At 44.3% G+C, this 23,376-nt stretch overlaps 1 protein-coding gene across 1 annotated transcript in view; it reads right to left on the bottom strand.

The window, feature by feature from the left end:
• Window positions 1-5,712: 5,712 nt before the first annotated feature.
• Window positions 5,713-23,376, bottom strand: part of LOC103740755 (60S ribosomal protein L7a-like) — an 18,756-nt gene continuing 1,092 nt past the window's right edge. Inside the window, 4 exon segments of the mRNA XM_029567519.1 lie at window positions 5,713-5,826; window positions 5,829-6,162; window positions 6,164-6,370; window positions 20,024-20,190. Of these exon segments, the coding sequence (XP_029423379.1) occupies window positions 5,713-5,826; window positions 5,829-6,162; window positions 6,164-6,370; window positions 20,024-20,190 (822 nt within the window).

Genomic DNA, 23,376 nt, shown 5'->3' with positions numbered 1-23,376 from the left:
TGCTGGGATTCGAACCTGGGTCTTCTGTAAGAACAGTCAGTGGTCGTAACTGCTAAGCCATCTCTCCAGCCCCACATTCTCCTTCCTGAACTGTGGAAATTGCCTTGTATGATGAGAAAGAATAGTAAATAGCTTTCGAGAGATGCTTGGATTTGAGGGGTTTTTTAAAAAAAGGCTTTTGAGATAGAATCTCAAGTAACTGAGATGGGCCTGAAACTCTCTATGTAGATGAGGATGACCTTGAACTCCTGATCCTCTTACCCCGATTTCATGAGTGCTGGGATGACAGGCAAGTACCAGTACACCTGTTTTGGTTCACTTTTTAAATAAAAAATTTTATTCCTGGGCTCTGGACATAGCTCAGTGGTAGAGTCCTTGCCTTCTTGCCATGCAGGCTCCAGCCAAAACAAACAAACAAAATCTTAAAACTGAAAACGGGCTGGAGAGATGGCTCAGTGGTTAAGAGCACTAGCTGCTCTTCCACAGGACCTGGTTCAATCCCAGAACCCACATGGCAGCTAGCAACTGTCTGTCATTCCAGTTCCAGGAGATCTGATGCCCTCCTCTGGCTTCCACCGGCTTTGCATGACACAGGTGCACTTAAATACTTGCAAGCAGAACACTCATACACATAAAATAAAAATAAACAAGTAAATAAAATAAAATAAAATTAAAATTAAAACAAATTAATAAGCAAGGATGCACTGTGGTTTTATATATATTTTATAAAATTATACAAAGTGATTCTCCTCTGAGGAAAAAAGCATACAGATTTATGTAATAACTTACTCTTACTTTAATTAGCTATACTTGCATGAGTCTAAAATGACTCTAGAGAATGTTTTATTCCCAGTTAAATACAAGAGTAGTAAAAATGCAGAAACTTGAATTTAGCAATCGTTCAGTTTCCATCCTATCTGAAATAACACTGGAAATACACTTGGCATTCAGAAATTGTTCATTGACTAACTAAATAAGGAGTGCTTCTATCCCGTGAGTCCGGTATTTTCCACTGAATTCTCAGCACTACTGCACAGGACGTAGAGTAGTCCGGAAAGACACTCAGTTTGCAGCAGAGCTGGATTCAAACTCGGCTTCTACCACAGTACCCTCAGTCCCCGTTTCCTACCTATAAAATGAGGGCTGGGTATAAACATCTGGAGGACAGCTCAATCAGCGCCCACTGAATAAATAGAAGACACACTGAGATACTTACTGAACCTTTGTGATTAGTATTCAGCAGTCAGTGTATTAGACATGGACAGAGTCAGAGAAACAGGTTGAGAAAAAGTAGAATGGGCTCACCTAGTAGGATAAATGATTTAGTAGCTTAGTGAGTTAAAGAGATAGGCAGGGGAATCAAATTGTATGAGATCTATGTCTTTGACCCAGAAATTCTGTTCCTAAGAATATATTACAAAAAGCTGCAAAAATGCTTGACAGCATAATTAGTGTATTTACAAAGACATTGATCACCTCCGCGCCGGTCTTCAGGCAACTATCAGTCTGCTTTCTGTTACTGTACGTTTCTTAGAATTTCATACAAATGGAATCAGAGAGCATATACTCTTCTGTGTCTGGCTTCTTCATTTCTTTCTTCTCTTTCTTTCTTTCTTTCTTTCTTTCTTTCTTTCTTTCTTTTTTTTTTTTTTTTTTTGTTCTTTTTTTGAGACAGGGTCTCCCTGTAGCCACAGCTGGCCTGGAACTCACTGCGTAAACTAGGCTGGCCTGTATCTCTCAGAGATCCACCTACCTCTGCCTCCGGAGGGATGGGATTAAAGGAATGTGCCACCACGCCTGGCATACTCCTCTTTTTTGTGTCTTGACGTGTGTCGTGTCATGGTCCCGTGTCTCCCCCCCCCCCCGCTCCCCCCACGTTCAAAATGTCCTTGGTTCTGTCTTAGCCTGGGGCCAGGAATGCTATGTTTCTTTATCTCTCTTCTCTTAACTTCTGCCAGGATGTTACATGTGAGGGTGTGACTGGAACTCCATTCCAGACACTAATGCCTTCTGGAAAACAGCTTTGGAACCGAATCTCTGGATTCTCTGGAAGTAGGTTATATCTACTCCTGCATCTCAGCCCATCTCCTAAAAGATTTAGGGTCCTCAAAGAGAAAATATGGTAGTAGCCTTGGGGCTATTGAATTTATCAGAGCTCTGTTGAGGCCCATTAAGGGAAAGATATTACTCTCTGGTCACAAGAATGGAATGTACCTCTGGCCCAGGGTGGAGATACAACATTCTGATCTACTCCAAAGATTAGAACAGTTTATACCATTGTCTTTTCCCTTAAGAGTTAAAACTACTAGAACCTGGTGTGGTGGTATTAGTCCTAGCACTAAAGAGGCAGAGGCAGGTGTATCTCTGAGGTGGAGTCCAGCTTGGTCTACATAGCAAGTTCCAAGCCAGCTGGGGCCACAAGGAGACTCTGTTTCAAAAAAACCAAACAAAAACAAAAGTTAACACCCTAGGCCTATCCATCACCAAGAGACCACTTCTTGGTGCCCTTGTGAGGATTAAATCAATTAATGAGTCAAAAAATATTACCGGGGCTAGAGAGATGGCTCAGCGGAGAGCACTGACTGCTCTTGCAGAGGAACCAGGTTCAATTCCCAGCATCCACATGGTGACTACGGACCATCCTTAACTCCAGTTCCAGGGGAATCCGAAGCCCTCTTCTGACCTCTGCAGCACTGCAGGACACGGGTGCACTCACATATATGCAGGCAATACACTCATACACGTAAAATTTAAAAAATGATAATAAAATATTTAAAAAAATATTACCACAGGTACTGGAGAGATGGCTCAGGGGTTGAGAACACTGACTGCTCATACAGAGGACCCTGGTTTGATTCCCAGCACTCACATGCCAGCTAACATAACTTCCGTGACTCCAGTTCCAGGGGATTTTGGTGCCCTCCTCTGACGTCTGTAGACATTGCATGCAGACAATACATTCATACACATAAAATGAAAATAATAAATAAAATATTATTTATTTATTTATTTATTTATTTATTTATTTATTTATTTATTTATTTGGTCTTTTTGAGGCAGGTCTCCCTGTAGCCCCAGCTGGCCTAGAACTCGATATGTATACCAGGCTGGCCTCAAACTCACAGAGATCTGCCTGCCTCTGCCTCTCAAGTGCTGGGATCAAAGGTATGCACCACCACACCCAGCTGCCACTATAATTTTTACAGTTGCAAGTTTAGCTCTTAGTGGTTATAAACTAATTCTGGGGGCTGGAGAGATGGCTCGGTAGTTAACAAAGCACTGATTGCTTTTGCAGCGGACCCAGGGTTGGTTCCCAGCACCCACATGGCAGCCAAAAACTGTCCGTAACTCCAGTTCCTGGGGATCCGACGCCCTCTTTTGACCTCTGTAGACATTGCACAACATGGGTGCACTTGCATGCGTGCAGGCAATACACTCATACACATAAAATCAAATAAAAATAAAGTATTAAACTAATTCTGAGTATCAAGGTCTGAAAGTATGTCAATTCAGAGTTGATAACTTTTTTTTAATTTCTTTTTTTAAGGTTAATTATTCAGTTTAGTTTATTTGTATATGTGTGTGCCTAAGTGTATATGTGTGCACTACTAGAGTGCAGGCAGTTGTGTGCCACCATGTGGGTATTGGGAATTGAACCTGGGTCATTTGGAAGAGCAACCATTGCTCTTAACCACTGAGCCATCCCTTCAGCCCTGATACAACTTTTTTTTTCTTTATTTAACTATTTTGTCTTTTTAAGACAGGGTCTCCCTGTAGCCCCAGCTGACCTATGTAGATCATGCTGGTCTTGAAAGCACAGAGATCTGCCTGCCTTTGCCTCCCGAGTGCTGGGACTAAAGGCGTCAGCCACTACACCTGGCTGTTCACATTTTAAAGAAGACCTTTACATTGCCTTGTACTTATTGAAAAACATTTTTTTTTTATTACACAGAAGTGAGAAGCATTACCTTCTCTCTGGGAGGCAGAATTTTCTATACAATTACCCACAATAAATGAACAACTGAGAATAAATTGGAAGAGATGATTCAGCAGAGGAAGGAGGAGAAACAATGGGAGTTCCCACTTACCAATGAAGCAGTCATGTTTTTGTTTTTAGTTTTGCTTTTGTTTGAGTCAGCATCTCATGTATCCCAGGCTAGCCTCAAACTCACTAGGCAAGGAGGCTCACCTTGTTCCTCCTGCCTCCACTGCTCAAAGGCTGGGATTCCAGGCATGCACCAGCCTGAGAAATTCCATCTATTTTTTACCTTCATTGTGCTGTGCCACTGTAAGGTCTTAAATTTGATAACATGTCATTTGCTTGGAATTAGAAATGGAATGAAAGCTTATCTATCAGAAATACTTTGGGGACTGGGAAGATGGTGCAACAGTTAGAGCATTTGCTGGACAATCTTGGAGAGCCGAACTTTGACCTGAGCAACCCACTTAACAAGCTGGGCATCCCCCAAACTCCAGGACTCCAGCTCCAAGGCATCCAATTCCCTCTTCCGGCCTCTGCACAATCACACTTGCTCATACCCTCAGACAAATAAACATGTGTAAATAAATAAAACAAACTTTAAGGAAATAATTTGTCCTTCTTTGTTTTTCCCATGTTGCTGGAGATTGAACCCAGCACTGTGCACCTGCTGGGCAAGGGCTTGACTCCATACCTTCATTCCCAATATTGAATTGTTTTTAGGGTCTTAATTTTTTTCCTTACTTATTTTTATCTTTGTGTATGAATGTTTTGCCTCCATGTATATAAGTGCACCACATGCGTGCAAACCCGTGGAGGCCAGAAGAGGGCGTCGGACCCCTGGAACTGGAGTTATGAACAGTTGTTAGCCACCATGTGAGTGCTAGAGACCAAACCCAGGTCATTTGTAAGAGCAGCCAGTGCTCTTAACTGCTGAATCCTCTCTCCAGTCCCTTGTTTTTTTGTCTTTTATAGACATGGTCTCCCTGTAGCCACAGCTGTCCTGGAACTCACTATGTAGACCAAGCTGGCCTCGAACTCACAAAGATCCACCTGCCTCTGCCTCCCAAGTGCTGGGATTAAAGGTGTGTGCCACCACACCCGGCAAGTCCCTTGTTTTAGTTTTTTTTTGAGACAGGGCCTTACTCTGTAGCCCAGGCTTGCCTGGACCGTGTGGCAATTCTCCTGCCTCAGCCTCTTGAGTGCTGGAATTAGAACATGAGCCACAATGTCTGGCTTTCATCTGACATCTCCTCACAGTGTTACTCTCTATGAGCCAGCTTCAGAAACTTAGAAATCCTTCAGCCAATGCTTACTGTTTTAAATATTTGTATGGTGTATACAGTAACACAGTACTCTGTTTCACCTGTTACAAGTCTGTTTCTTAAAATTTTATGGTGTGTGCGCTGTGGAAGGTATCAGGGCAAGATAGAGACCAAAGACATTTCAGGTGTGGAAACCTGAGTACACGTCCCAGCTGTCAGTTATTGTTCATTTGCCTTTGAGGAAATTATTGGACTTTCTGAGCCTCAGTCCCTCATCTGCAAAAGTAAAGGTACCTTGTGGAAAGAATGAGTGTTGGATAAGATAAAGTTACTGAGGTGGTCTGCACCATTCTTGGCATAAAATGCATAGCAAATTATACTTTTCCCCTCTTCTTGGATCCTAGAAATTTTTTTTTGAAGGGAAATTCTTTAATTATATTTATGCACAGAAAACTCAGCAGTGGACATTTAACCCAGTTTGGTGGTGAGTTCTTTGGCCTTTACCTTTTCCAGCTTGGGCATGAGTGCCACAGATTTTGGACCCAGGACGTTGCCTCCCCAGTGACGCCAAATCTCATCATTTATCTGTTATTGTAATTGGTCCTGACGGCTTCCACCAGCTTGGCCAGAGCGCCTTTGTCTTCTGAGTTGACCTGCGTGAAGGCCACAGTGGTGCTTGTCTTCCTGTGGACCAGACGCCCCAGCCTGGCCTTCCCCTTGATGATGCAGTAGGGGACTCCCGTCTCGTGACAGAGGGCAGGCTGGAAGACTACCAGCTCGCTGGAGTCCGCGTCATGTGTGATCACCAGCAGCTGAGCCTTCTTGTTCTCCACCAAGGTGGTGACGGTGCTGACCCCAGCTCTCTTGGAGGGGACGTCCCCTTTGCGGGCAGCCTTCTCAGCCCGGGCCAGCAGCCTGTTTCTGCTTTGCATCTGGCCGGTACTTGTGTGGGAGCTTGAGGAGCAGGGTAGCTGTTTGACAGTTCAGGGTCTGGGTGAACTGGTTGATTGCAGGGGGCACGTTCAGCCACTTATAGAGGATAGCCCTTTGTTGCTGCAGCCGGATGTATTGGGGCCATTTGACAAAGTGGGTGAGGTCTCTTTTGGGCTGGATGTCCTGTTGGATCCTAGAATTTAAAAGGGCTAAAAAACTAAGAAAATACAATATGTGATATTAAGGAAAGATTTCTTTAACTGATAGAACATCTTTGGGTTTCATTATTTGATGAACGTTGAATGTTCTAAGTCCTTGGAGTTAAACAGTTCAAAGCACTGGCCTCAGCACCCACATGGTGGCTAACAGCCATCTATAACTCCACTTCCAGGGCAGTCCACACCCTCTTCTGGTCTCTGAGGGCCTTGCACACACATGATGCGCATATATACATGCAGGTAAAACACTCATACACGTAACATAAATGAAGAAAAAAACCCCAGTATCGAGGAATAAAATGATGTAACTTTGTTCAGGAGAGACAAGAATCTTAGTGCCTTGGAGTTAGGTCCTCAGTGAGTCCTAGAACTGTTATCTCAAACCTGGCTCCCCTCATCTCTAAAATGATGAGCCTAATAGAACTTTCCCCAGGTGCTTGTGAGGAACAGAAGCGGCTGTGTAAGCAGAGTGTGACTGTCCCACTTTCTACAGCGGTAGTTCTGTGAGGGAGATGATTTACTCCTGTGCTAGTTCCTGTTCTGTACAGTAATTTACATCACATTTTACTTCATATTTTTTCCTTGTACTGGAGGGGGGAAGGGGGGTGCTTGGTTCCCAGCACCCACATGGTGGCTAACACTCATCCAAAAGTCCAGCTCCAGGGGATCTGATGCCCTCTTCTGGCCTCTGTGGGTATTGCACGAGCGTGGTACACAACATGCATGCAGGCAAAACACGTACCCGTAAAATAAATAAAATTTTTTAATTTTTTAATGAAATAAACTATTAAACTATGTTCTGGGTTATCTAGGATTCACAGAATGAGATGATAGAAAATTGTGACCTGATGCTGCTTTGTTATCAACAGTGAAACAAAGTCCTCAAGGTCTGCAATGTCCAAAGAAACAAAACTTGATCTTTAATTTGATCTGATTTTTTTTGAGAAAGTTTTACTTTTAAAAAAGAAGAGACTTTTTAAGTTGTGTTGGGGAGATTAATTGGACAGGTTTCCTCATACCCTGTATGTACATTATTGAAGGGTCAGGGTTGGAAAGAGAGGTATCTCATTTCCAACTCAAGGCAGTTGTCTGAAGGAAAAGAAAGGAACTGTGGAAACTGACTTTGATCGCTCCTTTTGGAATACACTCAGAAACCACTGAGTGCTTTGAGAGCCTGGCTCTGTGACCTGGAGCCAGGTCCCTGCAGGCACTTATCCAGAAATAAGTGTTTATGGACTTCTAAGTCATCATCATCAAAACCTAGGAAAGACCCAAAACTTATATTATTAGCCTGAAGATAAGGCCTACGTCATAAAACTAGTATCAGTGTAACAGCTTAGATAGCTGAGCCATCTTGCCAGCCCTGAATCTTAAAATTTAAGTCTGAGAAACATAACTTTAACACCATGAAGAAATCTTTATTTAAGCTACTGAAGATGGATATTAGTATTCTTTTTTTTTTTGGTCTTTTTGAGATGGGGTCTCCCTGTAGCCCCAGCTGGCCTAGCACTCGCTATGTAGACCAGTCTAGCCTCAATCTCACAGAGATTCTCCTGCCTCTGCCTCTGCCTCCCGAGTGCTGAGATTAAAGGTATGTGACTGTACCTAATTTTAACTGATAAAAATGTGAAATTATTATTTTTTAATCTTTTTGAGACAGGGTCCTGATGTAGCCCCAGCTGACCTGGAACTCACTATGTAGCCCAGGCTGGCCTCGAACTCATAGAGAGCCGCCTGCCTCTGCCTCCCAAGTGCTGGGATTAAAGGCATGTGTCAGCTGAAATTATTTTTTAAATATAATGGTAGATGAACTATATTCTTTTTTTAATATTTTATTGTTTTTATTTTATGTGTATGAGTGTATTGCCTACATGTAGGTGAGTGCACGTGTGTCGTGCAATGCCGCAGAGGTCAGAAGAGGGCTTCAGATTCCCCTGGAACTGGATTTAAGGACGGTTTGTAGCCGCCATGTGGGTGCTGGGAATCAAACCCGGGTCCTCTGCAAGAGCAATCAGTGTTCTTAACCACTGAGCCATCTCTCCAGCCCCAAACTATATTCTTATATAGAAAAAAAATCAGTATTAGAAGTTCCAAAATTATTTGAGACTTAGTAATAAATTTAAGACAATTTCCCCTAACTTCATTAAATGACCAAGCTTCTTTGAAATACAATATAGTTGGGACTGGAGAGATGACTCAGAAGTTAAGAGCACTTGTTGCTCTTACAGGGAACCCAGGTTCAGATCCCAGCACCCATACGGTGGCTCACAACCATCTCTAACTCCAGTCTAGGAGATCCAATGCCCTTTTATGACCTCTATAGACACCAAGACACCAGGCATGCATGTGGTACATCTATATACATTCAGGCAAAACACTCATACACATAAAAATAAATAAATCTTTATCAATGTACATGTGTTAAAATACTTATTTAAAGCCAGGTACATGCCTTTAATCCCAGCACTTGGGAGGCAGAGGCAGATGGATCTCTGTGAGTTTGAGGCCAGTCTGGTCTATATAGTGAGTTCTAAGCCAGCCAGGGCTATATAGTGAGACTCTGTCTCAAAAATTTTTTATTCGGGGAGCTGGAGAGATAGTTCCGTAATTATAAGCACTGGCTGTTCTTGCAGAGGACCCAGGTTCAATTCCCAGCACCCACATTGGCAGCTAACAACCATCTGTCACTCCAGTTCCAGGGGATCTGACTCCCTCTTTTGACCACTTCGGGCATTGCACAACTTGGGTGCACCTACCTACATGCAGGTATTACAAATGCTCATACACCAATCTTCTTAAAGGGAGGGACTCTAAATAGGCTGATTAGTCCCCAGTGGATGAACTTGCACTGAGAGATGCCTGGGGACACTAATGTGACATGACAGACCTTAACACAAATGACATAATGCATAGATTCCAGTGGGTGGTGGGGGGAGACTATGGGAGGGCGCCATTGGGGAAGGAGGTATAAAGTTGATTAAGATGTTCTGTATGAAATATAGAGGAATTCAATAAAATTTAAAAACAAAACAAAACAACCCCCCCAAAATGCTCAAACACATAAAGTAAAAATAATAGCTATGAACCGCCCTTAACTCCAGTTCCAGGGGAATCCGTCGCCCTCTTCTGACCTCCGTGGCATTGCACGACATGGGTGCACTCACATACAGGCAGGTAATACACTCATACACATAAGATAAAAATAATAAATAAAATATTAAAAAAATAATAAAATAACTCAAGAGGCAGAGGCAGGTGGATCTCTGTGAGATCAAGGCCACCCAGGTTCACATCATGACTTCCAGGCAGGCTGTGACTAGAGAGACCTTTTCAAAAAAAAAAAAAATCAACAACAAAAAAAATAAATAGTAATAAATAAAATATTTTTAATTTTTTTATTCAAATAGAAGCTATGTAAATGATCATTTTAAAAATGCAGTATGCTTGTTAGCCATGTAGCTGATAACATCAAAGTCCTTGCATAGTCCATTTTCACCACAACAAAATACCCGACTCAAGCTCAGTTTGTAAGGAAAAAAGGTTTAGTTAAAACATCAATTTGGAGACCAAAAGTCCAATCAGCAAGATGTGAGCTTTGGCAAGGGCCTCACCACAAATGCAAAATCACAGGTGGGAGGAAGATATCACATCTCAAACCAGGAAGCAGGAGGTGAGGGCACTTGGGCAAGTCCCCAGTTACCTAAGAACCCTCCAACCAATCCCCACTTGTTTTGTTTCTGTTTTGTTTTGGTTTGAGACAAGTTATCAGCAGTTCAATGATCAATATCAGGAAATTAACTTTGATGTAATACTGCTAATTAAACTATAAGCCCCCAGGCTCACATGATGGTGCTGTTTTTTAATCCCAGTACTTGGGAGGCAGAGGCAGGCATATCTCTGTGAGTTTGAGGCCAGCCTGGTGTACATGGCAAGTTCCAGGCCAGCTGAGGTTATATAGTGAGATTCTGTCTCAAAATAAGAAAACAAACCTGCAGTCCTTTAATTGAGCCCAATGGTGGCGCATGCCTGTAATCCCAGTCATTGGGAGGCAGGACTGCTACTTGCTCAGGGCCAGCCTGAGCTATGGTGAGACATTTTCTCAAAAAATAATCAACTACAGACTGTTCACATTCCACCCCACTTCCTGCTGTGTCCCAGGGTGTGGGCCAAGGTCTCACTTTGCATTGAGTCTGCGGCCACTTATTTTTCTTCCGTCTGTGACATCCCCAACCCCTTTCCTTGTCTTTTTTGAACTCAATGAATACTGGTCAGTGATTTTGTAGAATACCTGTTTGGGTTTGTCCAGTGTTTTCCTCATGGGTAGACTTATGTTACAGCTCTGGAGAAGGAGACAGCAAGGTGAAGTGCTCTATTCATCATTACATTGGGGACCTTGATCCCAGTGTGATGGCTGCACTGGCTGCTTGCTTAAGTGGCTTGGTTTCTTCATCTGCTGTGGTTGCTAAACTTGCAAGAGAGACCCGTGCTGGCAGCTAGCATCCTACTTCTTTCTCTGTAAGAATCTGGACTAAGGACTTTTACTTAACCTTGCACCAAGAAGCTGCTGTTAAACAAGCTCACTGAGCCATGTGCTCTTGTGACCTGGGCATACGGCCTTGATCTCTCAGGACCCTCACTCTGCCCTCCACCCAAGATAGTGAATGGATGTTGTGTGCTTGAATTCCCTATTAAAACACTAAAAATGGTGTGTTTAGAAGCAGTGAGAATAACAGAGAAGTGTGCTTGACATTGTGTGTATGCTGTATTTTAAGCTTAGGGATCCAAGGGCAAGATTCTCTGATAAGGGTAGATCCAAGCTTATAGTTCCCCAGTTCATTCTGGAGAGACTGTTCGAATAAAAGTGTGGGTAAAGTCTGGCTCGGGAGCACAGTTCCAGGAGAGACCTGAAGGAACAAACGCTCAGCGTTTGGGTCTGCTCTTGGCCATAAAACTAACACAGGTTAGGCTGATTCTTCATTCAGGTGTAACTGTAATGTGCCTTAGACACACTGCATTCCCCAATTTTCGCCCTGTGATTTTCCTATCTATTGGTGGGTCTTGCTGACAGTAATTCTGCTACTGTGGTGTTTTAATGGGGATTTTTTCCTTAATCTTTGTGCATTTATAGTTGGAATTCTTTTGTAAGGAAGAATCAGCCCTTATTCTCATGTATATATTCAATTATTTCTGCATATTAATATGGATATTTTACTTTGTCCTATGAAATATATTATCATTTATATTATATTTATGCTGTTACTATTTTTTATGTTAGATTATTATTTGTATTATACTTATGCTGTTATTGTTTTTACATTATATTATTATTTGTATTATATTTATGCTGTTCAGGTAGTTCCAGCTTTAGCCCTGAGAGCATCTCCTGGTTGGTCCCTCTGTCTTTTTAACACACTCACATCTGGAGCACTTTCTAGCCCTCTGACATAATGTATACTCCAGGTTTATCTTGTCCTGGTTCTGGCTCTGGCTCTGGCATCCAGTTCTCCAAGGAGCCCCAGTTTCAAAATGAAAATGTGGGCACTAGATAGAAGCTTATTTATTCTTTGATGGTTATAAAACTTATGTCAGAATACATACCAAAGTAGGATCATGAACATCTCTAGTAATAATTCTGAAATAACTGTATACACGGTTAGCCTTGGACACAGTTTTAAATGTTTGGCTTGTTCCTTAGTGCACCTCAGGTGTGAATGCATTTTATCTCTAAGTTGTGAGTGCACTTTTCCTTCCCCAGACGCTTCGTATTCTTTAGCTCTTTTCTGCTACTGTCATATTTTCTACCTATAATGTCAAAGTAATTGCATCTTATGTTTTATTTTCAAATTATTTATGTACTTATTTTGTATGTATGCGTGTTTTCCTGTTTGTATGGAAGTGTATCTGTACATGCAATACCCAAGTAGGCCAGAAGAGGGCACAGGGTCCACTGGAAGTGGAGTTACAAACAGATGCCATGTGGGTGCTGGGAACTGAGCTCATGTCCTTTGCGAGAGCAGTCAGTGCTCCTAATCACTGAGCCATCTCTCCAGCCCCCCATCTTATATTTTAAATAATAGAATGACAAAAGGTACTCACTGATAGTCAGAGAGATGCACACTTAACGTTAAGATTGTTGCAATCTTTTGTGAATATTCACCAGTGTTTAAGAAGACAGATGATGGTGAGGGAGCAAATCCTCTGTCATATCTTTTGGAGAGCAACTGGTAGTATTGCTTGAAATGGAAATTTTTTTTTTTTTTTGAGACTGGGTCTTCCTATAGCCCCAGCTGGCCTCAAGCTTGCTCTATACACCAGGCAGGCCTCGAACTCACAGAGATACATCTGCCTCTGCCTTCCAAGTGCTGAGATTAAAGGAATGTGCATTTATTTTATCTTAGAATTCCATTCTTTTTCAAAAATATGCTATTATTTTCTTTATGTGTATGAGTGCAATGCCTGCAGAGGCCTGATGAGGGTGTCACACCCAGAACTCTGGAGTTGAGGACAACTGTGAGCTGCTATGTGGGTGCTGAGAATTGAACCTGGGTCCTCTGCAAAAGCAGCACATGTTCTTGTTCTTAACCACTGAGCCATCTCTCCAGTCCCTTGTGTTTGTTGTTGTTGTTTGTCTTTTTTGAGACAGGGTGTCCCTGTATCCCTGTATCCCCTGCTGGCCTGGAACTTACTATGTAGGCTGGCCTTAATCTCACAGAGATCTGACTGCCTCTGCCTCCTGAGTGCTGGTATTAAAGGCATGTGCCATCATGCCCAGATCTCCAGCCCCTTGTATAACACATAACATCTACTTTGGCTTCCTCAAACCTTATTAAACAAACAAAAAGTTTTGCTTTAAAAGGAAAAAAAAATACATTAAGCATCTGGATGCACGCCAGTGATCCCTTCACTTGGGAGTCAAATAGGAGGGATCAACATTTGTTGGGGAACCTGGGCTACAGGGTGAGACCCTGTCTCAAGTAACAAAATGAAAGAAAACCTTAAGATTGGGAGATAGGATTTTAAAAAATATTTTTTTTTCATAAAAGTAGGGGGACCCGGGTTTGATTCCCAGCACCACATGGCGGCTTCGAACCATCCTTAACTCCAGTTCCAGGGGAATCTGAAGCCCTCTTCTGACCTCTGCAGCATTGCACGACATGGGTACACTCACACACATGCAGGCAATACATACATACACATAAAATAAAAATAATAAATTTTTAAAAAGTAGGGAGAGGAATTCTTATTACTCTAAGCCATTCAGAGTGTGTTTTCTAAAGCCCAGACAGGTACATGTATTCTACATTGAGGGTAGTTGAGAACAAAACAGATGGACTTCCTATGAGCTATATTTTTCAACAGGTTTGCCCTGAGTATCAGGGTGGCTGTGGCACCCTCTTCTGGTCTCCCCAGTATACATACATACATACATACATACATACATACATACACATACATACATACACACATACATACATGCAAACAAAGCACTTGGCATATAAAAAATAAAAATGAATAAATCTTTTTTGGGGGGGGAGTCTTTTTGAGACAGAGTCTCCCTGTAGCCCCAGCTGGCCTGGAACTCACTATAGACCAGGCTGACCTTGAACTCACAGAAATCCACCTGTCTCTGCCTCCTGAGTGCTGGGATTAAAGGGGTGCGCCACCACAGCCAGCTAAAAATGAATAAATCTTAAAAAAATAGAAAAGAAATGCTTGTGCTCCTCACTCTGGCTGTCTTTTAGGAATAGAAGGGGGGGTCACAGGTAGAAAGGAAAGCAACTGACCTTGACAATCCTTTTTTATAGGCAATGAGGGGTGGGAGCTGACCAGCGGGAATCAGCGCAGCAACTACACCAGTCGAGCATCAGGGGAGTTTAAGTATGTTCATATATGGAGATAGATTTATGGGGGTTGGTAGGAGTGTGGGTAAAGGGCTTAGGGCCCACATTGTTCAGAAGATCTTGTTTGTAGAACAGGAATCGATGTATGGTTGGGGGTGGTATGTTGCAGGGCTCTATCTTGAAACAGGAGCTAACAAAACTCCAATGAGGACCATCAGCGGTTTATGTCATGGGGGAGGGGGGGGGAGTTGTGCAGACTTCCTTTAGTCTGGACTGTTGAAATGAAGCATTCCCAGGGAGTATCTCCTGGGAATCTCATGCTAGGAGAAGGAAGAGGCTGAAATGGAAACATCTACTTAGGAGAGAGATGATTTCACACAGTGGAGACAATTTGTTACATCACCTAGCAGGAAAGACTGGAGCTGAGACAATGATGGATCAGTGATGGGGGTGGGGGATCTTACCTTGACCAGACTGCTTACTTACAAATCTATCTCTTACCTTCTGTTTAAACCATCCCTAACTTTAAGACCTTGAAGTTGGACTTGGGAGTTTGCTGGATCTCTTGAATTTTCTTCCCTGTGTGGCCACTGTTAGTAAAGAATGGAATCTGCCTCTAGGTAGACACAGGTCAGTGTTTCTTTCCTTAAGATTTTGTTCAGTTGGACAGGTCAGTTTCCTGGCCAAGGGACCATTCCCCAGGAAGGCAACTCCTCCTTGAGCCATGCTAGAGAAGGAGGAATAATTATCCCTTTAATAAGATAATGTACTTTTCCTTCCCAGAATTTCCACTTCCTGGTGCAACTATTTACAGAGCTACAGGCATTCAAGTTAAAAACAAATGGGTGAGTTTTTAAAAAATATATTTACTCCTCAAGGATCTTTTTACTTGGTGGTTAAATTTTTCCTCTTATGAAGAATGCATAGGGGAGGCCAATCAGTAGAATCCAGAGTTAGCTTAGTTGGAGGAATTAAGTTTCCTGACCAGCAGGAGGTCAAGACCTACCAGTTGCCCCGGGAATCAGCAGTAGCATGTACAGCTCAATTTCAGAGTTACTTTGGTTGGCAAGAACCAATGCTCAAAAGCTTACTGAACATTCAGAAAGCAGAGACAGGCAGATCTCTGAGAGTGAGGCCAGCCAGGTCTATATAGTGAGTTCTATACTAGCTGGGGCTGGGGCTACAGGGAGTCCCTGTCTTAAAAAAAAAAAAAAAAAAAAGCTTACTGGGAATTTTATGGGGAATTGGGGTAGCATGTTCTCCCCACAATTCCAGAGTTACATTAACCAACAAGGACTAAGGTTCCTAACTAGTGGGTCAGTACCCACAAGTCGCCTTGATCAGCAGGGATAAAACTTTACCTTTTATTTTTCCCCATAGAAAATGTGTGATTGTCTCTTTCAGATAGGTCATTAATGGTCATTAATCTTTTTTTTTTTTTTTTTTTAAGTGTCTGGATGGACTGGAGGAAACCCAAAAAAGAAAAACTGCCCTCTCTGGTCGTGCTATGTTGGAGGCACAAGATAAACTAAGTTCCCTTCAGGACCCAATAAATACATCCTTTAAAATGTCTTAAAACCAAAAGAAACCAAATGTCTTAAAACCAATACATCCTTTAAAATGTCTTAAAAACCAAGAATCTAGTTTGCTTTCTTGGCATCATTTGCTCAAGGGAAGGCCTTGCTATCAGGGTATAATCTCTAAATGCAGGGATAAGACTATCTATAGTAAATGAATAGCAAAGAATTGAGAGTTAGGATATACTAGAATGGAAATAAATAAAGCATGGAGCATAAATAATTATGAGTCCTGGGAATGGGAAGAACTCATCGTTTTAGCCTGACTAGAACCCTTTAGTGTATACAGTTCTCAGAGGGTGTAGATGCACTTTAAGTTGAGAGGAAAGGAGATTGAATCTCATTGACCCAAGTTATTGTTAATCCACTCCCAGAAATGTCCCTAAGTTCTAAGTGCCCAAGAAAGGACAGAAAAGCAGTTTTGTGCTCTTTGAGAAAGAAAGAAATTCGGAAGCATTTTGTCTTACCTTATTCCCTTGCTGCCTCCCGAAACTGTTATGAATACAGATGTTAGTCTATAGGGAAGATGTTGGTCTCCAGGTTCTTGGATATTTGCAAAAAAGGGGATAGTTTATTAAAGGGAAGATATAGAGTGGCCTGAAGGTATATCATGCCTTCCCTGAGGCCTGGCTCCCATATGGCAAGAAAGAAGGGCTGAGGCGAGGTCCCTAGGGACCTTCTTAAAAATATTATTTTTATGTGTATGAGTGTATTGCCTGCATGTATGTAAGTGCACCTGTATGGTGCAATGCCTGAGGAGGTCAGAAAGCAACTTTGGATTTCTCTGGAACTGGAGTGGAGTTAGAGACGGCTGTTAGCTGATTTGTGAGTGCTGGGAATCAAACTTGAGTCCACGGTAAGAAGAGCCAGTGCTCTTCACTGCTGAGTCATCTCTCCAGAGCGTCCCCCTCACATACATTTTATGAATCATTAGCATAGCCCTACCTCTCCTAAGTTCATAGAATGCAGGCTTTTCTGAGCATGCTCCCTTGGCTGAATGAAGCTCAGGTGGGTTAAGAGCTGCCAGTCTCTCCCCTGCTGCTGCCTTTCATGTATTAACCTCTGGAACGTCCTCCCTTCATATTTTCCTACTTCATTTTGTTGTGAATGTTTTAGAATTAAGCATTTGTGTTTGAGAAAGAAACAACTGCCTCTGGTTGGGGAGAGAGCAGGTATGATGGACAGGTGAAAGCAGATACTGTAATCATATGAGCCACTAAGGTGTGCCTCCCAGTGTCAAATGACAGATGGGATGGGGTACATATCCACATCTGGGGACCATAGTTATGTTCTTACTTTTATAATATTTCCATAAGGAATAGATGCTCTGGGACAATCAGGCTCTGCTACAAGGAATACATGGCTTGGGGGCATTGGGACTTGAAGTCACTCGGGGAGCCTGGCAATAACTCAAAATCAGGGAGTTTTGAGGTTTGGAGGGACAGTTGTTTACATGGCTCTGTCAGTCTGGGAGAAGCAGATGTGGCCTACAGGTTGGAGGTGCAAAACAGATGGATTGGGAAAAAATGGAGTGTACTTAAAGCTCTGTTAGCAAGGACACTGTCTTCTGCCTACAGGTCACATCAGCTTTTTCCAGAGTGTATGTCCGAGACTGTCCTATGTCTGATGCTCACATGTTGCTCTTTGAATTGAGTTTGGAAAAAGAATTGAATTTTCTGTGTGGCAGCATGTTGGTAGTGCTGAGCTAAATGCTACAAGTCTCCTGGGCCTGGCTAATTGACTGTACAAAGTGACTCCACTTGATGACCACAGAGTTGACTCCATTTTCCAGTAGTACTTTGACTTTAAGGGCCAGCAGCCTAAGGGATGGGACCCTGGGGAAGCAAAAACTTCTTCCTTCCACTGATGCTAATTTCATCACAAGGGTCACCAGAAAAAAAGAGAAGACTACCTAAGATCTGAACCCAACAGAGGACAGTATGTTCTGGTGTTTCTTTTGTTCTCCAGCCTCACTGATAAAGGTATCAGGCTTCTGCCCCACCACCTCCTGCCCTTCCTCTGAGTCTCCTGCTTCCTCCAGAAGGGAAAGGATATAGGCTGCCAGTTCTGCCCTATTAGCTGAAGCCAGAGGGCTAGATGGGGTTTGCTTTATGGAATGGTGATGGTCACAGGCTCTCCATAGCAATAACTGAGGTTCAGATATAGGCCAGGAGTTGGGGAAGAGGACAAGCTGTTTCATTAGAGTGAGATGCTTCTGGGCCTGCAGTGTCTGTTGAGATACTAGGGTCTTGGATTCTGCACCAATGGAAAGAGAAGAGGCCACAGATCCCAAAGACTTGACTCTAACTAAGTTTTGGATGTGTGGTAAGGAGGCATCATGGGACAGGGTCCTGCCAGTGCAGCTCACTACGGGAAGCAGTAGTGCTGTGCCCAAAGGTAGATGTAGACATGCCTCCAAATTGACACGTGCAGGCTTGCTGGTCACATTGGAGGCAAAGGGAATAGGCTGGCTGTGTGTGCCTACAATATTCTGATGGTTGGTGGGAGGCTTCCTTCCCTGTAAGGTGGAGTGTAGGTTGGCTGCAGAGACAACAAGAGCTCCAGAAAAGTGTGGGTGTGATGCAGAAGTAATGGTGCTGTTGACAGGTAGGCTAAAGTGTTTATAATGTAAAGTCAAACAGGCTGTCAATTAGAGATTCAAGCAGTAGATGCTACTGCCACCACTGCCATAGACATATTAGTGCCAAGGCCTGCAAAGACAGCAGCTGATCTGGTTACACCCGTGATGGAGCAGTTGTCTGCTGCAAGGAGAAGGGAGACGATGAGGGGACACCTGGCTGTAACCCTTGGCTGCCGGAGAGGGACTGGCAATCACAGGGAGGGTGGTGCCGGACTAGGCTGCAGTAGGGGCTGAGGAGGGTCCAAAGGACAGGCTGCTGCTTGTGGTGTCCACTCCAGAGGCAAAGATAGGTGTGGACATTCCTCCAAATACACATTTGGCTGTGGGTGTGCTGGCCACATTGGGTGCCTGCTGACTGGGTATGCCCAAAGCATTCCGATGCAAAGTAGAGTGCTCGTTGCCCTGCGATATGGAGCCCAATGGGGAACTGACAGCAGGGACAGCAGGAACCCCAGAGATGAGTGGTTGAGTGGCTGACGTGACTGTGCTGCTGGCAGGCTGGCCACCATGTTTACACCCCAAAGACAAACCACCCAAATCAGAGGACAAGCTTTGCACTAGAGGCTGTGGTTGTGGACGGTGCTTAGGGCATTTTGGAGTTGGCAGTGCTGAGGTTTGTGGAGATGGGGCAGATGTGGCTGCATGAGTGGTGGAGTAGTCAATCATCCGCTGCAAGGAGGGGGCTGATGCAGACACAATTGTATGTGGCCCTTGACTAGCAAAGATGGGCATGAAAGGTGGGGTGGCAGTGCTGGCTGTTGTGTGGAGGGTGGTGCTGGACCAGGCTACAGGCTGGGCCGAGTTGGGCCCAAATGACAGGCCTCTCCAGAGACAAAAGTAGATATGGAAAGTCCTACAAATATACGTTTAGCAGCAGGCTTTGTTAGGTGCCGCTAAAGAGTTCTGATGCAAGGCCTGGAGCTTGCTGTCCTGGTATGTGGAGTCGAGGGTAGAGCTGTGGGTAGGGGCAGTTGGAGCCCCAGAGAGCTGAAGCTGAGAGGCAGAAGTGACTGTGCTGCTGACAGTCCAGGCAGGGTGTTTACACCCTAAAGACAAATCACCCAAATCAGACGGCAAGGTGAGGCTGTGGCACTACATCATTTTCACAGTGCCTATGCCTGTGAAAATAGTGGCATATTTGGTTGTACCAGTGGCAGAGTAGTTGTCTGTTGTAAAGACAAGGGGGCTGATGAAAAGACAGCTGAACGTGGCCCTTGGTTGTCAAAATGGACGTAAAAGGTGGGACAGTGGTCCTGGTCATTGTGTGGAGGGTGGTGTAGGACGAAGCTGAGGAGTCTCCGTAGTCTAGAGGCTGCTGCCTGCAGTGCCCACTCCCAAGGCAGGTCTACACTGCTCAGAGGTAGATGTGGGCATGACTCCAAATACAGGTTTAAAGGGATTTGTGGTCCAGATATCACGGGGAGGATGGCACATGCCTACAAGGGGTTGGTGGCACTGTGTGAGGCTGCAGCCAGGACTGAGGAGGGAGCTTGTGAGACAGCAGGGCCCATGGCAGGCAGGCTGAAAATATACAGAAGGTGGGTGACAGGTGATATATCTTTGACTGACCTGGAGACAGCATCTGTCTTGTCCTCTAAGACCTTGTTAATCCACTGTATCAGAGCTTTCTTCTCCTTATCGAAGTCTTCAATGGTGATGGAATAACCAAGCAGGGAGCTGGAGGCAAGATCAGCTGGTCTCCTGGCCTGGAAATCTTCCCTTTGTACTGCAGAAAGCTGCCCAACAGGTATATACACCCATATATTTTTGTCTTTAGCCTTTTCTCCTTGGGAATCATCTCTCACTGAATGGTGACATATCTCACCTATTTTTCTTTCCTGACCCCTCCTGAGAGCAGGAGGAGGCTGGGCTGGAGAAGGGTGGTGAAATGGGACCCCTCTTCTTCCACCGCCGAGAGATGTCCTGTCTGTAACTGTAGGAACTAATTACTGCATTTTGGGTGGAGCTTGGGATGAATGCTCTGTGAAGTGAGATATTTCTTCAAGGACCCATGCTTAGGCACAACCTGAGTAGAAACTCCATTAATTACCTTTAAACGTTGATCATCCATTCATGCTGATATCAAGGGTCCTTCTCTTGTTCTCCTGGCCACCTATGAGTACTTGATCTATTTCTAGTATCTTTTCTTCCTTGTCTTTGAGGTCATTCTGAATTCTGTCCTTGGCACTAGTCCTTGCCTATTTCTTGGTGGTGAGGACAGTATTGAGTCGATGGTCTGGATATCAAGGAATACTAGGCCTTCTCTTGTCTTTTTGTTCTTTGCCTTGTGGGTACCCACAGCAGTCACATGGGCCTGGGGTATACCTTGGCAATCGGTCTGAGGTATTACTAGATGGTAAGGACAAGATTGAGTATGGTCCACTTTAGCAGTGAACAATGCCTTAGTTTCCTATTTGGTGGGGGGCGGATCATCACAGTCATTCTAGAACAGCACTCAGCAAATAATAATGACCTTTTCTGCAGACTATTCCAATATACCATGTGCAGTACCCCCATAGTGGAATACCAGGCCTAATGGATTGAATAGAGAGAGTATCTGAGGTTTTATGACTTGCAGAGAGGTTGAAGTCCTATAGTCCTGGTGGGACAAATTCCTGGAGACTGGGAAATGAGACCTGGAGCAAATTGCATAGAACCTGGCAGATACTATGGGTTGTGTGGGTGACCTGAAAGCCCAGCTTGCCCTGGGTCAGGTCTTTGTAGCACAGGATCCTTGGAGTGGGTCCCTCAAGCTGGATCCCTCGAGCATAGTCCCTCTAGTGAGTGCCTCAAATAGGGTCCCTCGAGTGGGCAGACACAGAACTATGAGAACTTGGCTGGAGCTGGGTGAGCAGTGTTTGCTGATGCTGCATCTAAGGAATGGGAAGGACCGAACACAAGGCACCGAACCTCAGAACATCATGGCTGGAGCCTCAGTCTCCACCATGGGGGCCAAGTACAGCACCAGGCTGAACAGGGACAGGGCTGCTGTCTCAGCCCCCAAGGCAGTTCTTTACAGTGTTTCCTTATGTTGTTTTTGGCTCATATTTTAATCACAATCATGTGAAAGTAGCTAATATATAAAATATACCATCTCCAATACAGCATCCAGCAATTTGAAGGGTTGGGGACTATAACTTCAGATAAGGCAGCTTTGAGAATTGACCAAGTTTAGAGGTTTCCCTAGACAGTGGACACAGTGCTTCATAGGGAAAAGCAAAGGAAAGACTCTGGTGCAACTCTACCTGGAGTCTGTTGGCATGGGAAGCTGAAAGTGGGTTAACTGGAATCTACTGCACATCCTATGTGATTGGGAGCACATTTTTCTTTCTCTAAATGGTTTTGAGTTTCAAGTAAGGCATGATTATGGAAGCAGTCAATGACCAAGTCCAGTGTGAGCCTATTACTACTCAAAGACTATGGTTTAGCCTGCAAGGCTGATTGCTGCAGGGGTTATAGGTCAGAGTTTACTATCTATGGGTGTGCGGGGATCTCGGGGCGCCAGCTGCTGGGCATGGCGCCGGTCTCCCACAGGTCGCTGGAGTGCGGCGGGTCCCGCGGGCCGCATCTGCTGTTTGGGTCCCTGGCTCTCCGCGTTGTTGGCGGGTCTCTGCTTCTCTGCTTTGTTGAGGCTCTCTGCTACCGGGGCTGGCCCGGTCGGGTTCCGCCGTGCACTCTCTCTCTAAGTTCAGGACCTGTTGGCCACCAGGTCACGAGGGGAGGTGTGAGAAACGGCAAAAGCTGGGTATCCTTGAGTTGTGGTTTACAAAGAGATAGCCCTTTCCGGGAAGGCTGGATCGTAGGCAGTAAGACACAGAACTCAGCTCAGTCAGTGGTACAGCTCCTTTATTCAGTGACTCAGCTCGGCTCCAGATCCCAGTGATCCAGCTCTGATTATTAAGGGAAAACCAGGATACTTTATACTGTGGGGGCAGTGGTAAAAGCCTTAGCTGATAGGTACTTTGTGGGATGCCCTATTTACATGTAGAGGTGGGCTCCTGCCAGGCTGTCAGACTGCCTGAAAATCGCACAGGAAAACCTGACAGTTTCAGATCCAGAGGCCATGTTTCTGTGATGGCTACTTCAAAAGATGAGTCAGGAAGATGCTGGGAAGGCACCCTGCTGATAAAAGGAGTCTCTGCATATGAAGCTGAGCCCATGGGCTATCCAGACATGGAGAGACTGCTACTTTACACAACAGGGGTCCCCAACAAATGACCACAGTCTTTACGAACAGTCTATAGCTACTGGGAAGTCATGTCTAGGATATGTAGGGGTTGAGGTTGGTTTTTGTCAGGCAGTGTATTGATATTGCCATGGCTGGTCTACAAGTCACTCTGCAGCCTAGGCTGGCCTCAGACTTTCAGTAATCCTGCCTCTGCCTCCCAGTTGCTGAAAGTAGAGGTGTGTACCACCACACCTAGCAAATATGATGATTTTGCAGTGTTAGAGATTGAATCCAGGGCCTCACACATGCAAGGCAAGCATTCTACCCTCTGAGCTATGTCCTCAGTCCCAGACTACGTGGTTCAAAACAAAAGTTGGATCATGGTGCCCTGTTATTCTTATTTGTCCTTAAGGTCACCTGTCAGTTGTGCTCATGGATTCCAACCAGCTACATTTGGGCTGTGATGCTTGATGCTTCATGGCCTACAGAGGACCACTGTGATGGCTAATCCTGGGTGTCAACTTGATTTGATCTGAGATTAACTGAAATGAAAGAGATCTTCTTGATTGGATCATCTAAAGCCGGAAGACACCCCCTAAATGTGGGTGTTACCTTCTGATGGCAGCCCGTATAAAAGGCCAGGGCAGAGGAGAATGCCTTGCCTTTTGTTGCTTGCCTTCTCTCTCACTGATGAGTTCGTCTTGCTGCTGTAGACTGAAGACTAGCTGATCTTTTGGAATTCATCAGACCTTCA

The sequence above is a fragment of the Nannospalax galili genome, unplaced genomic scaffold, assembly GCF_000622305.1.
Source record: "Nannospalax galili isolate Female #2095 unplaced genomic scaffold, S.galili_v1.0 scaffold3041, whole genome shotgun sequence".
NCBI lineage: Eukaryota > Metazoa > Chordata > Mammalia > Rodentia > Spalacidae > Nannospalax > Nannospalax galili.
Note: the sequence above shows the minus strand (reverse complement) of the source record. Positions and strands in the feature narration are given on the sequence as shown.